This window comes from Plecotus auritus, assembly GCF_963455305.1.
Source record: "Plecotus auritus genome assembly, chromosome: 3".
Classification (NCBI taxonomy): Eukaryota; Metazoa; Chordata; class Mammalia; order Chiroptera; family Vespertilionidae; genus Plecotus; species Plecotus auritus.
The window spans coordinates 217,382,433-217,397,796 of NC_137772.1; the positions used below are offsets into that span (position 1 = coordinate 217,382,433).

General features: G+C 48.4%; 1 protein-coding gene across 4 annotated transcripts in view; it reads right to left on the reverse strand.

Moving 5' to 3' along the window:
• The window catches only part of LARGE1 (LARGE xylosyl- and glucuronyltransferase 1), a 448,143-nt gene that overhangs the window by 171,163 nt on the left and 261,616 nt on the right, over positions 1-15,364 (reverse strand). For all 4 annotated transcript variants that reach the window (XM_080661445.1, XM_080661444.1, XM_080661446.1 and 1 more), the window contains exon 6: positions 39-210. In XM_080661445.1, coding sequence (XP_080517571.1) covers positions 39-210 — 172 coding nt within the window. The remainder of the gene's footprint in view (positions 1-38; positions 211-15,364) is intronic.

Below are 15,364 nucleotides of genomic sequence, written 5' to 3' on the forward strand. Positions count from 1 at the left end.
TCAAAGACAGAAGAGAGAAACGGGCCGCAGTTAATTACCTTTGAACTTGTGGAACACGGCCCACAGCTCCGCGATGTCCGTGGCGAAGGTGATGTCTGTGTCAAGGACGATGACCCTCTCCAGGTTGGTGGGGAGAGTCTTGGTCAGGACCAGCTTCATCAGGCCGTAAATCCCCGAGTAATGTTTGTTGGGGATCCAGGAAACCTCAGACTATCGGGCGGCGAAGCGAGGGAGAAGGAGAAAGAAAAAAAAAATCACTACATTAATTTGTTTTGCATAAACATTATAAATAGTGCCTGGTACATAAAAAGCATCCCATACAAATTTGTGGAATAAATGAAATACTCTTTTCTTCAAGATTTGTTCATGTAATGTGCAGTGTGGCATGTGGAATTTTGGGGGGAAGAAAATGTATCTGAATGAAGGGAGAGGAAAAGCAATATTTATAAAATAACTATTATGCAGACACCCTATGCTCAGATTTTAAAAATAACAACATTTTTGCTATTACAGAAATTGGATAGGCTCAGGGGAGAAAATAAGAATATGCACAAAAGGAAAAAGAAAATTACAAAAATTGAATCAGATATATATATATATATATATATATATATATATATATATCAAACAGTAGCTAATTTTTTTCGAGGTAGATGTATTTCTTTCAATCATTAAAGATTACTACTTAGTGTTATTATTACAGCTTATGCTTATCAATTTTTTGAAGCAGTAATTAAACCAATTAATGTTGCTGCCTTCTCCTGGTTTTCACATAAACACAGGAAGAGAAACTGGTCATCACTGATGCAACACTCCTCACTGGGTAACAAGACACACACACACACACACACACACACACACACACACACGTGCCAAATGAGCTCATGGAGGGCCATCCCTGAAATCCTCACCTGCTGTAACAACTCATGTCCTATAGGCGGGTAGAGTCAAACGCAAGACACACAGCTTGGTACCACCTGGAACCCAAAGTCAAGGCTAAAAATAGCACGTTAACACCAATGTGATGACAGCTCTCAAAGGAATAGGTCCTCTAGGGAGGTCACGGTGGGTGCGGGCCCCTCCCCGACTTGCTGCCCTGAGGGGTCTGCTTAGAAGCCTAAGCACACTTCTTATTTCCATGAAGGTAACACTTGTAATGCAACTATTCAGTGATAGACGGGGTCACCTTCTCAAGAGTCCACAAAATATTCACCCCTTTGTCCTTATAATTCCACTGTGTGGACACTGCTCTAAAAAATATAGCCGAGTTTAACAGCGAGAAACTGATAGCACACTATCCTACCTACAGCCGATGGAAGTGCTTGGGACACAAAACCCTCTGTGAATAAGGCCCTAACTGCCGAAACCGGTTTGGCTCAGTGGATAGAGCGTCGGCCTGTGGACTGAAGGGTCCCGGGTTTGATTCCGGTCAAGGGCATGTACCTTGGTTGCGGGCACATCCCGAGTGGGAGGTGTGCAGGAGGCAGCTGATCGATGTTTCTCTCTCATCGATGTTTCTAGCTCTCTATCCTTCTCCCTTCCTCTCTGTAAAATATCAATAAAATATATTAAAAAAAAAAAATAAGGCCCTAACTTTCCTGATGCCCCTCATTTCAGGTATTCAGGTGGCCACGCCTCTTTTCCTGCTTCCCACGAGAGGTGGGGGAGGGGTCTCTGGAAGATAGTCCAGCAGGAAACCTTGGGTTCGGGAGTCAGGCACACCTGGACTCAGATTCTGGCCTTGCAAGTTATCTGCAAGGTCAACTGGGACACATATGCTTGGCCTTTCTGACACTTATAAAAGGCAGTTACTTCTAAATGCTTGCACTGAACCAGACATGGTGTGGGTGGAAGCAGCACGGTCAATGCGGATCATGGGGCGGGCGGGGGGGGGGGGTGATGCAACGATAAAGACCAGAAGTGTATGCAGAACTGGGCAGGGGGGCAAGGACCGGGCAACACCAGGGAGGAAGAGTGGGGGCCGTTACCACCCAGGCCTGCAGGGCAGTGCTGGCAGCTGCTAGAATCAGAGAGAATGAATGCCAGGTGAATAAGCCACCCAGCAGATGCAGTGACCTTCCGCAGAGGGACATGGGCTGCCTATGACAATGCCCCAGGATGGGGCAGGGAGAGAGACCCCAGCCTTTCTCCTCCTTCCCACTGGTCTACTGTAGAAGCCCACTGAGCTCAGGGATTAGACCCTCAGGGGGCACAAAGCCTGGTGGAAAAGGGAGAGGGAGGACTTGAGGGACTCGCCAAACACAACGGCCATTGAATTAACTGCATCATGGCAAGATCAAAGCATAACGCCTCATACAGAATAGATGCAAAATGCATGTCTGTAGGATGGGTGGGTGGATGGGTGGGTGGGTGGATGGGTAGATGGGTGGATGGGTAGATGGGTGGATGGATGGACCAACAGACAAACAGATGGTTGAACAGCACAAGAAGGTGCATGATCTGTCTGCAATTCCACAGCAAGCAAGAGGCAGAGCTGTAGTGGGAATCTGTCAATAGGTTTGTAGTCTCTTCCCAAACCACGTATTCCTTCCTCTGGAGTTAGCTTCATGACTCGCTGCCCGAGGCCTGAGGACTCTGCGGGCACTTCCCTGCAGCAGACTTCAGAAAACTCCTCCTCCCGGGAGCCCGGCCTCCAGAACTCAGCTCGGTTTCTCTCTCCCCTGGGAATCTGCCCGAGCTGGAGTTTGGCAATCCTCGGGCCACGCCGCAGAGCTGAGCCATTTCGCCAGACCTCTCATTAGCTTATTCATCCATGTGGTTGCCCTCAGTGCAGGAGAGCTCGGTGCAGACTGAACCCCAGCGCCGTGGTTACGCCACCTAATTAGGTTGCCCCGATGCTGGATTTACTTTAACCCACGTGAAGCGCTCGGCAGCATCGCAGAACAGTGGGACTATGGGAATAAGTACGTCTCAACAGGAGCCCAGGCCTGAATGTCGCCCCAAGTCCCCCAACTTACCAAATAATCCATTAAGTCAGAGTGTACAATTGGAGGCAACAGAAGCATCAATGAGTTTGATTTGGGAAAGAAAACTAAGGAATGTATGGGAAGAAAGAATGTGTGGTAAGAAACAGATATATTTATTATAAACGGCTCATTCTCTTAGAAGTAACATATAAATAACATCCCTCCCATTCCCCCACCTTCATCCAAATTCCACATTTCCTTCAAATCTCAACTTAGAAGGCACCCCCCACCCCTGGTTGGTACCACCCTCTGGCCACCACCTCCCCGCTGCCCCGGGCTGGGTGCGGGCTCCAGACCCAGCTGTCCGCCTGCCTTCTTCACAGCAGGCTACCACGCCTTGTCTAATTGCCCATGTCTCTCTCTGGCTCTGGGCTGGAACTCCTTGAGGCAGGGATGATGTCATTTTTACTGTGGTAACAAGTCATTGCTCAAAAAAAATGTTTGATGAATGTGCATGGCTGCCGAGTTAGCCAGGCCTGGGTTTAAATGCTACCTCCGACCTTTGCTGTCACTAGGAGCAGAAGGAGCCATAACTGCTCAAGTCCAGGGTCCGGGTGGTATGATGGCAGAGGCACAGCTGGGTGAGCCCCATCGCCTGGGCTTCAGTACCAGTTCCACTGCGAATAAGCTGTGTGGCCTCAGGCAAGTCGCTGTGCCCCTGGGAACCTTAGTTTTCTCATCTGCAAAATGGGAGCTTAGAACACTCACTTCACCGAATTGTTAGGAGGCACCCAGTAGGCCTCTGTAAAGCCCATTTCTCTTCTCCCAGTGAACTTCTGTCCATACTCCCAAGGCTCAGATGATTCTGGATTTTGAGTTTGGTAAAAGCAATGAATTAGGGTACCTTTGACAGTACAGGGGAGGCTGGGAACGGAGGTGGTTTTGGTGGGGGAAGTAAGTCACCCATCACCTGTTCCGGTATCTATACTCATAAAAGGGTAATATGCTAATGAGACTGGGTAGACCACAGTGGCTGCAAGGGCTGAGGGCTGGCGGTGCAGGAGAGGTGGTGGCATGGGCCCGTCCAGTTCTGCAGTCCCTTCCGCAGAGGCAGCAGGAGAGAGGGCTGCGCAGTCCCGGTCCCAGTGCTGCCCCTTCCACAGAGGCAGCGGCGTGGGCACCGTCCTGGCGCCACGCCTCTGCAGAGGCTGGACAGGGTGAGACCTGCTCTGCCTCAACCTCCCACAGCCCCTCCCCAGCCGGCCTGGCCTCAGATCTCCCCCCCACCCACCAGTGGCCAGTGCTAAGAAGGGAGGGCCTAGGGCCCACAGCCCTGGTGGCTGGCAGTGGCAGCAGCAACAGGTTGAAGGGGGCGGTGCCTTCCCGACTGGCTTGGTCGTCTCCCACAGAGGGAGGCCAGACTGTGGCTTAGGCCTGCTCCCATCCGTAGGACATCCCGTGAGGGCTCCCGGACTGTGAGAGGGGGCAGGCTGGGCTGAGGGGACCCGCGCCCCCCCCCCCCCCCCCGGCAGCGCATGAATTTTTGTGTATCAGGCCTCTAGTTTCTACATAAAGATGAACAAGATCACAAGCTGAGATCTACCAGGAAACTGGAAACGTCCTCTGGTAAGATCTCCAAATGGGAGAGCACCCCCGTGTGAATTAGGAGGAGGACAGGTGGGTGGGACTGGTCACCCAGGTAACCTCTGGGGTAGTCTCTTGCTACAACCCACACTGGTATTGATCTCACTCCCACCCTACAGTAAACTTCAATCCAACCAGGGACACTAAGTCTGGGGTCCGCGGACAGAAGAGCATCCCCTTAGGGAAGGTGAGAAAACCTGGAGGGCACCTGGAGGGCACCATGCAGACCGACCCAGGATCCTACAGAGACGCCAGCCCTGGCAGGGCAAGATCCTAGTTATGTTTTTTATCGTTATACACACACCAAAGGGTCCATGTAATTAAAACGCTATAAAACTGAAAGTTAGGCTTATTTTAATGGACATATTCTTACCCTTGCAATGGCTGTTAATAATCCTAAGCAGCATGTTCTAAGAATTAATTAGCAAAAGTGCGACCGTGCTCAAGAATACTGCCTAACGCACTTATATAAAGGAGAGTATGCGCCCCAGGGTTGAAGGGTTTCTGTTTCAAGTGGGGGGTTGGGGGAAATTTGACTTGCCAGGCTGCGGGTTTCTTGGTGGGTGAACTCCAAGGGGAGGTTCTATAAAGTTCTGCAAGAGATGCCAGGGTTCATCTGATGCTGGGGCGTCCATAGGACAGTTACTCAGGAGATCTGACCAGGATAGTGACATGAGCATGCCTCAGGGTTGGACAGAGGACACGTATCCACAGGTGACTGCTTGGAACCGAAGGCAGGAAGGAAACTGATGTCCCGATGGTGAAGCAGGTTTCTGATGGTTCATAGACAAGGGAAAAACTGGGGGAAAGGCTGGTTTTATTGGGTAATGGTGTCCATTTCTACTGGAAGATGTTATTTTCCGGAAGCATTGAAATGCCCAGTCATGTAACAATAGACAATACCATCTTGCATTGACCGAGTGCTAACTGGGTGTCAGGTATTATGGTGGGAGCTTTCTGGGGAATATCTTAAGACCCCTCCCAACTAGTCTAAGGGTCCGGCGTTATTATCCCAGTACCCGAAGGTTGGGAGATGAGTGCCAAGTCCTTCAACTCCCCGCAACTTCCCAGTCTTAGACATTCTCCCCAGAAATGGCGTTTCTCTCTTCTTCTCCCTTCCACTGCTCCCGGTTACCTACAGTTGTAACCGAACCTCCGCCTCCATCCCACCAAATCTTGCTTCGTCAAGAAACTGTAGTGAATGGCAGGTAGGTACAAAGGCCTTGGAGTTGGCCATTCTTGGCCTCTGAGTCTCTCTGGGCCTTAGTTTTCTCATCTGTAAAATAGGGATAATAGCAGCATGTGCTGCTCCCTTCCCAGGGAGTTCTTTTATCGGTAGCCTGGAAGCTCTCCTCCATCATCCTGGAAGTATTTGTTGCTCAAAATAGACTTCTGAGCCATATCAACATTTTCCTGTGGATTACAAATCACCTTGACACATTCTTAAAAATTAAAAAAAGAACTCACCCTAGCTGCAGAATGTTTGAAACGCCATTGACCTTTCATGTTGTTTCTGAGTGGTCGTCTTGGCAACCGACCTGGGTGTTCAGAACAGCACTGTTGAGAAATGGAGGCTGAGGGGCTGGGGTGGGAGGACTCGGAAATGCCACAGAGAGGGGATCAAGGAAGGAGCAGAGCCTGGGGCGTCCGACTGGCCGGATTCCAAACCCCGACTTCACCACCTCTGCCTGGTCAAGCTCATCTCCCTAAGCCTCAATCTCCTAACCCATAAAAGACAGAAAATAGAACAATACATAGTCCATAAGTTTGGAAAAGCACTCAATGAGGGAGGAGAACTAAGGCTCCCGGCACAGTGCTTTACACATGGTAAGGGCTCAATATTAGCTTTTAAATTGGTTAAGAGCATGCACTCTGGAGTCTGCCTGTGTTTGAATCCTGGGTCCACTGCTCACTAGGCTGGTTCGCTTTGGGCAAGCAATCAAACCTCTATGGACCTTAATCGTTTTCATCTGTGCAATGGGCACACACAGAGCACATATTCCACAGGACGGTGAGAATTCCGGGGCTATACGGGGCTGGGCAAACGTAGGTTAAGTTACCAGCCATCATTACATGAAAGATAAATCGTAAGTAAGGATATACAATGATAACAATCATAAGAAAACGACAAATAATACAAATAAATAATACAATAATTGTCGGGAGCGACCTCAGTTGACATAGTCCTGAGAGGGCAGGTTTCACAAAGTGGCCTGCCTGTTCCCAAGGTTAGTCATGCATCCTGCCCCCCTTAGGCTTAGAGACCTTTAAGCACAATAGTTTATTAATCACACATTCTGCCCCCTAGAGCTTAGTTAACCCTAGAGCACAGTTGATTTATAAGCGTAACTGTCCTTAAGCAAGAAGCATAGCTAGATTATCTCATGGAAAGGAACTTAGGTGGCGTCGGAGGTGTATGTACAGGTATAGCCGTTGGAATCTTAGCCAAGATAAGGAACTTTGTGTGAAGGTCAGTAGGAAACATGAAACAAAGGGGTATAATTATGTTTACCACATTAAAGGAATGATGTATTGTATGGAATGTAACTGACCCTGTATAAAAGTGTGGTGAAAAATAAACTCGGGACTGTAAGCGGGAAGTGCTACAGTCCTCCCGATCCCATTCTGTTTTCTGTCTGTCTTTTCTCATCCTCTCCCCCACTTGCAGGTACTGTTCGACTGATGCCGGCAGGCTCCGGCAAATAATTAATAAATAAATAATAATACAAGATTGAACTCTGTGTTTCTGTGTACTCACAACTGTAAACCTACGTTTGCCAACCCCTGTATGTGAGTATTGGCTATTGTTAATTTTAAATGTTATTACTAACTAGAGGCCTGGTGCGTGAAATTCATGCACGGGTAGGGTCCCTAGGCCTTGCCGGCAATCAGAGCAGATCTGTGGGGTGACCAGCGGGGCGACTGGGGGGTGGGGTGGGGAGGGGCCGCTGGCATCCGCCTTGGCTGGCCTGGGGCCTGCAGGCTGGAGGCAGCTCCTGCATTGAGCGTCTGGCCCCTGGTGCTCATTGCACATCATAGCGACCGGTCGTTCCATCAGTCGATCTGCCGTTCAGTCGATTTGTATATTAGGCTTTTATTATATAGGATGGTCTTTCGAGCAACAGAAAATCTAAGCGTCACATCTACTAGCTAAAACCATCTGCGTTTGCACTTACCCTCGCCAGCAAAGAAAAGCTCCGGCATAGCTCAGTTGGGATCATTTAACTAAGCATTTATGGAACACGCGATAGGGGCCACGTGCTGAGGTGGGGACAAGCGTCTGTGAAGAATGAAACACGTTGCCAAAACCGGTTTGGCTCAGTGGATAGAGCGTCAGCCTGCGGACTGAAAGGTCCCAGGTTCGATTCCGGTCAAGGGCACGTAACTTGGTTGCGGGCACATCCCCAGTGGGAGGTGTGCAGGAGGCAGCTGGTCGATGTTTCTCTCTCATCGATGTTTCTGACTATCTATCACTCTTCCTTCCTCTCTGTAAAAAATCAATAAAATATATTAAAAAAAAAAAAAAGAATGAAACACGCGGAGGCTCTAGGAGTCCATGGTCTCGCAATATTCATTATCCACAGCTGCATAGCAAGGGACCTCAAAACACAGCAGCTTCAAACAGCGAAAATGACTTCTGAGCGCACAGTTTCTGTGCTGGGAATTTGGGAGCCTCTTGGCTGGGGGTTGTGGCTTGGGATTTCCCATGAGGCTGCAGTCAAGACATCCGTGGGTCCTGCAGACCCCGGAATACGTGGGCTCTGTGGCTACGACGGCTCCTCTGCATGCCTGGCAGTGAGTCCAGCTGATAGGAAGCTCAGTTCCTTGCCACAGACCACCCCACAGGGCCACTTCAATGTCTTCACAACATGGTAGCTCACTTCTCCCAGAGTGAGCGATGGAGAAAGAGCAAGACAGGAGCTGGGGTGTCTTTTCTGACTTGGCCTCAGAAGGTGCACAGTGTTATTTCATCAGCTGAGAGAGGTCAGCCCTAGGCAACGTGGGAAGGGACTAGCCTGGAGCGGGAACACGAGGGGCTGAGGAATACTGGGCCGTCTTAGAAACCAGCGACCGCATCTGCAATTACATGATCTGAGCTGGACTGTGATCAGTTCCAAGTATGTGCAGAGCCGCAGTTAGGAGGAGGACAACTGATGGGGAATGTGAGGAAGGCGGGGGGGCGTGACCACTTAGAGATGTCCACAGGACATTTGGTACCGAAAACTGAGTTTCTGGCATATTAGGAGGAAAGGATAGGTATTTGTAACACCATTTAAGACACAGGTATATACATAAGAAACTGAGTGTGTGTAAAATAACTGCAGTCTGATAGAGGCTATGGAAAGGCGGGAAAGGGTCAGATGCTGGAGCCTCTATGCCATTCTAAATAGCGGTAGACAATATCCTGGAGAGACCGTGGGAAGAAACAAAGAGGTTTTCATTAGCAAAGAGCCGTGATCTCATTTTTGGAATGGGTCCTAGTGACCCGTGAAGGAAAAGGATTAACAGAAGGTAGCTGAGAGGTATCAAGACCTTGGAGGATGTGGGCAAAAATGCAGATTACAGGGTCGTATACCCAGAGGTGATGACTCACCTGGTCTGGGCAGGATCCAGAAATCTGTACTGTTAATCAGCATGCCACTGATCCCAAGGTAGATGCCCCCAGACTACACACTAAGAAACACTGAGGTAGGAGACACGGGAAGTGCTGTATTTCTCAAGGTCTTGGTGACTGAACCATTTACACTGGATCACCAATCAGCTTCCTGTTCAGAAATAAGATAGAAGACAGCCCTAAACTGAAGTGGCCCCCCTGAACTTGACCTGGTTGGGTGCATGGGGAGAGAAGACCTTTCTCAGAGATGAGTAAAAGAAGGTGTCCATGGAAGACCAGGAGTTCTGCAGATAACCCTATGCCCTAGGGTGGGTGGGTGACTGGAGCCATGAAGGTGTTCCTGGCTGTTTCTCTTTATATATATACTAGAGGCCCGGTGCATGAAAATCATGCACTCAGGAGGATGGGGGGGAGTGCCGCAGCCAGGCCTGCGCCCTCTCACAGTCTAGGAGCCCTCGGGGGATGTCCAAATGATGGCTTAGGACTGATGGCGGGGAGCGGGCTTAAGCCAGCAGTCGGACATTCTCAGTGCTGCCGCGGAGGCGGGAGCGGCTCCCGCCACCACTACAGCGCTCACCAGCCATGAGCCCGGCTTCTGGCTGAGCGGAGATCCTGCGTTGAGCATCTGCCCCTTGGTGGTCAGTGTGTGTCATAGCGACCGGTCGATCCACTGTTCGGTCAATTTGCATATTAGCCTTTTATTATATAGGATATATTGATTTCAGTGAGAAAGGGAGGAGAGAGAGATAGAAACATCAATGATGAGAGAGAATCATTGATCAGCTGCCTCCTGCATGCCCCACACAAGGGGATCAAGCCTGCAACCCGGGCATGTGCCCTGACCAGAAACTGAACCGTGACTTCCTGGTCCATAGGTCGACACTCAACCATTAAGCCAGGCCGGCCAGGCGATCCCTCTTTTTAAACTTAGGCATCTCATTTCAGTAAAAGCTGCTCCAGGCCAGCAACTGTGAGCTTCTACAGAACCAGGATGAACAGGGGAGCTGAGTTACCACAGGGTGGGGCAAAAGGGGGTTCCTGCCAAACACAGAGCTGCTTCTTACACCGTTGTGTTATTCTCCAAATCATCAGCTGTAAACCTACTTTTGCCCCACCCCGCATTTCACGTCTTCCCACAATGCACACTTGGAAGGAAACCCCATAAGAGGCCCCACGCTGGTCTTTACAGGTGACAGCGAACTACACTGAGCAGCAATGAGCATTTCTTTAGAACATACAAGCCATGTCTGAAATAAGTCTGCTGGTCCACTTGAAACCTAGTGAGAAGCCATCTTCCACGCACGAAATTCATCCTGGAATGATGATAAAGGCAGTGAATCAAGAGGAATGTGATCGGGGATCAAGACACACATCCCTCCTCAGATCGGTGGCAACGGAACCCTTTCTCGCTCTCTCTCGCCTGGCAAGGAACAGCCTCCGTTTAGCTTGGTGCCGCTTGGGGGACTGGTCACTGGAGCATTTACAAATTGCCGGAACATCCCTCAGGACTTTATGTTATGAAACGGAGCGTCTCAAAGCACTGGGAGTCCTGATTTGTGAACTGGGCTGTTACAGTGGTTTAATTTCCTGAAATGCAGCCGCCTTCGCAACTAATAGATTTTTCAATGCGCCAAGGAGAAAATTGCATTAGCTTCTGCGTAGCCTGAACTTAATATTTTTAGAAGCTGCGATTCTTCATATTACAGAGCACAGCATGTATCTACGTGTGTACACTTAGCACAGTGTTTGACACACAGAAGGCACCCAATGAATTGTGCTTTTCTTTTTTAATCCTCACCTGAGGATATGTTTTTCATTGATTCTAGAGATAGAGGGAGGGAGAGGGAGAGAGAAACACCAATTGGTTGCCTCACATACCCACCGTGACCAGGGATCGAAGCTGTAACCTGAGCATGTGCTCTGACCAGGAATCGATCCCGTGACCCTTCAGTGCACAGGATGATGTTCTGACCACTGAGCAACACTGGCCAGGGCCCGATCAATTATTTTGAAAAAGTAAAATAATATATGTATACAGACAATGCTCACTGAGAACCATTCCTTGTGATGGGGATACACTGATGAACCTGCTTCATTCATCATTCATTGCTCCAAACACCAGATGACTGCTTCAAGGGCATTCTAGCACAGTTTGGGGAGACAAGAAGACAATTTCAAAAAGCATTATTACAGCAATCAGGATGGCGACGGAGGTGGCGGGTGATGGGATGAAATGACATCCAGGGGGCATTGGTGACATTGTTCTAATTCTAAGTTAGCTGGAATGGTGTTTATCAACGTGTGTCCTACAATGTATTTATCTGCAGTCTTCACATGTGTGTGCAGGAAGACATCACGGGTGACCGAGGAGCAAGAATGTGACCTACACAGAACACAGGACGTGGAGCTGGAGGGCCCAGCTTTCCCAGCTTTCCCAGCTAAAAGTAACTCTCTCTCTCTGTCTACTCTGTCAAAGTGCCAAAAAAAGGGAGATGATAACTTTGTCAGTAAATGGGAGGAAAGAAGTGCACTCCTGTTCGTCTGTCACTATAATGTACTCCTCAGCATGCATTCATTCTTGGGGCAAACACTGCTTCCTGAAGGGCAGAAAAAAGTCCTGGATATTACTGTGATTTGTTATGAAAATCTCATGCGGGATGCAATTGGAGAGCATATTGGAAAAAGATCTATCTAGAAAGGCACCTGGGGGTAAGGTGATAGGACATTTGTCAAAAGGTTGAGAAACTTTGCTCTGCAGGATTGTGGGACACCCACTAGTCACAAAACAGGCAAGTTAAATAAGAAACCTAGCCCCGCTATGAGCACTTGCAGATTCTAGCTGTTCTTCCTGTCTTCCCGAATTTAATCAGAAGGCAGTTCACCCAGGAAACATTACGGCTATCAGTTCTCGGGTTCATCAGGAGATTTGGGGAGCACAGTGCCCATCCCCTCCTCTCACCCCCATTCCTCCTTTTCCACGCTCCCCACCTCCTTTGCAGGGAACCCTCCGAAGGGCATCCACAGAGGCTGCAATTTGAGCGCCCCCCACCCTTCACCCCTGCTGCTCTGCATGAAGGAAGTGCTTTCCTTTCCAGAGGGCTTGGCCATCTCTTGGAGATGAAGTGCTTGCCTGTGACGCTCCCGTCCCCAGCTTCAGAGACCACCCTGCAGGCCAATGTTCCTCTAAATACGTGGGCGGCAACCCCAAGCAGATAAGGAGAGTGAAGGAGGCTGAACCAGAGGTGCCACTTATAATTTCTGGTTGGTGTGAAAACTGTTTTCTCTCATAAAACTCTTGTGGTGTCCTAAAGAGATCCAAAGGAAAGCCTTATCAATGACCGAATCTCCTCTGGCGACAAGCCAAAAGGACCCTCTTCGCAGGTCACCCCTGGAAAGATGGTGCCTTGGACTCAGCTCTTGTAATACATCTAACCAACATTCACCGAAGGTCTTAATTGTGATTTCAAATATGTGAACCTTGCCCTGGTTCAGATGACTTAGACGGTGGATTTACGGACATTCACACACCCCCCGCCCCTAAACAGGCCCTTACTATTTATATGAAGGGTTGCCAAGGAGACCAGGTGTGAGGAGAGCTGTCTGACTTGTCTAGATTTAGAATTTATCGGGCATGGAGATGCAGACAGAAGAGGAATGTCACCCCTGGAAAGAGCTGTAGAAGATGGTGAGTGGTACAAGCTAATCCCATTAAGCCTTACTTCCATTTGGGGATTTGGTTACTGATCAAAGGAATTCCTAATGCTCTAAATCCCCCTTAAAAAAAAAATCACCTAATTCTGAAAGTGACTCATTTATCTAAATACTCACTCTGTGCGCCAAACGCTGTTTTAGCAAATGTAGAATGCTCCTATTTCGTGGGAGACAGTAGTTAAAAGGGAAAGGATATTATTATATTTATGAAAATAACAATTTTGCATCTGTTGAGTGCTCACTATGTAACAGACACTATAAGCCATTTACAAAAATTATCATTTCAGTCAGACAATGACCCCATAAAGTACACATCAAGGAAATCACACAATCTTAAAGGATTACAGGAGCTGGGGCTGAAAATCGGATTTGGCACATTTCAAAAATCTTAATCATTTTGCAAATGGACTCAAAGTAAGATATTCAAATGATCACGAGGCAGTGAGAGCTACACATAAAGCCTTACTAGAACTCTTGGGATGGAGCAACCAAAGGCACCTGGAACTAGACAGGGGTGGGCAAACTTTTTGACTCGAGGGCCACAATGGGTTCTTAAACTGGATCGGAGGGCCGGAACAAAAGCATGGATGGAGTGTTTGTGTGAACTAATATAAATTCAAAGTCAAGGAGCGGAGGGGAGAGCAACAGAACCGGCTAGAACAGCAGGATCCGGCCCACGAGCCGTAGTTTGCCCAAGGCTGAACTAGGAGGTAAAGTCAGAAAAGGTGATGGTGGCTATTCCGTGGAGCTAGAGAGTCAATGCGACCAGTAAAGAGGCACCAAGATAAAAAGCAGAGAGGAAAGCTTAAAAAATATGTCTAGATCCCAAAGGACTGTTAGAATGGATTCCTCATTTCTGTTCCTTACCGTCTTAAGATGCCAGAGAAGCCCTAGCTAGTTTGGCTTAGTGGATAGAGCATCCGCCTATGGACTAAAGGGTCCCAGGTTCGAGTCCGGTCAAGGGCACATGTCCGGGTTGCAGGCTCAGTCCCCCGAGTAGGGGGCTTGCAGGAGGCAGCCAATCAAGGATTCTCGCTCATCATTGATGTTTCTATCTCTCTCTCCCTCTCCCTTCCTCTCTGAAATCAATAAAAATATATTTAAAAAAAAAAAAAGATGCCAGCGAAAAGCTTAGCCTGCGATGCTCAGCCTTTGTATGAACAATGCCGTCGTGGGGCCAGGGCAAAGGCCACCTGGAGCTTGGATGCCCTCCCCCAGGACATCAAGGAAGAGCACCTGGAGCCACGGTCCAGCCCAGGCTGCACATAAGAATCACCTGGGCCACTCCCAGGCTCAGCCCGGAATGTCTCATTTGGGCCTGACATTGATGCTGGCTCGGGTTTGATAATGGTCAGAAGCTACAGCCACTGTGGAAAACAGTATGGACAGTCGTCAGAAAATTAAGACTAGAGCAAATATATGATCCAGCGATCCCTCTGGGCATTTATTGGAAAAAGAAGAAAACACTAATTAAAAAAGATACCTGGACCCATATGTTTATTGCAATAGCCAAGATTTGGAAACAACCACAGTGTCCACTGACTGGTGAATGGACAGAGAAGGCGTGATGCGCACATGCACACACACAATGGAATATTGCACAGCCATAAAAAAAAAAAAGTGAAATCCTGCCATTTGCAACAATACAGATGGAGCTTGAACGTATTAGGTAAGTAAATTAAATCAGACAGAAAAAGACAAATACCGTATGATTTCACTCATAGGTGGAATATAAAAATAAACAGAACAATGAAAGCAAAACAAATGAACAAACAAAACAAAAGAAAAACAAAATTGCAGAGGCAGACAACAGATTGGTGGTTATCAGAGGGGAAGGGGCGAGGTGGGGTTGAAAAGGGTAAAGGGCCTCAAGGTATGGCTGTAAAAACTAGACTTCGATGGTGAGCATGCTGTAATACATAGAGATGTTGATTATGTTATAAACCAGAGTTACCTCAATAAGGAATACATTTAACAAATAAAGAGAAAAGGTCAATTGTGAAGCTAATGTGCAATCAAGAGTGGGCCTAGCACAGGGGTGGGCAAACTTTTTGACTCGAGGGCCACAATGGGTTCCTAAACTGGACCGGAGGGCCGGAACAAAAGCATGGATGGAATGTTTGTGTGAACTAACATAAATTCAAAGTAAAGGAGCAGAGGAGAGAGCAAGAGAACCCTCCGCTCTTTCGGCTCCGCAGGCCGGATAGAACAGCTGAACGGGCCGGATCCGGCCCGTGGGCTGTAGTTTGCCCACGGCTGCCTTAGCATCATTTTCCATGTTGTGTTGTGTTACTAAAGTCTACCAAATACTTTCTGCAGGATCAAGCCTGAGGTACACAACAGTTGGGGAAATGAACCAACCAATCAATCCTAACTTCTAGCTGGGAAAAATCAAGACCCAAATCAATGGCACAGCTCTCAAACTTTAGTTCTTTTTTGTTGTTTGCACAGACATCTTCAAGTTCAT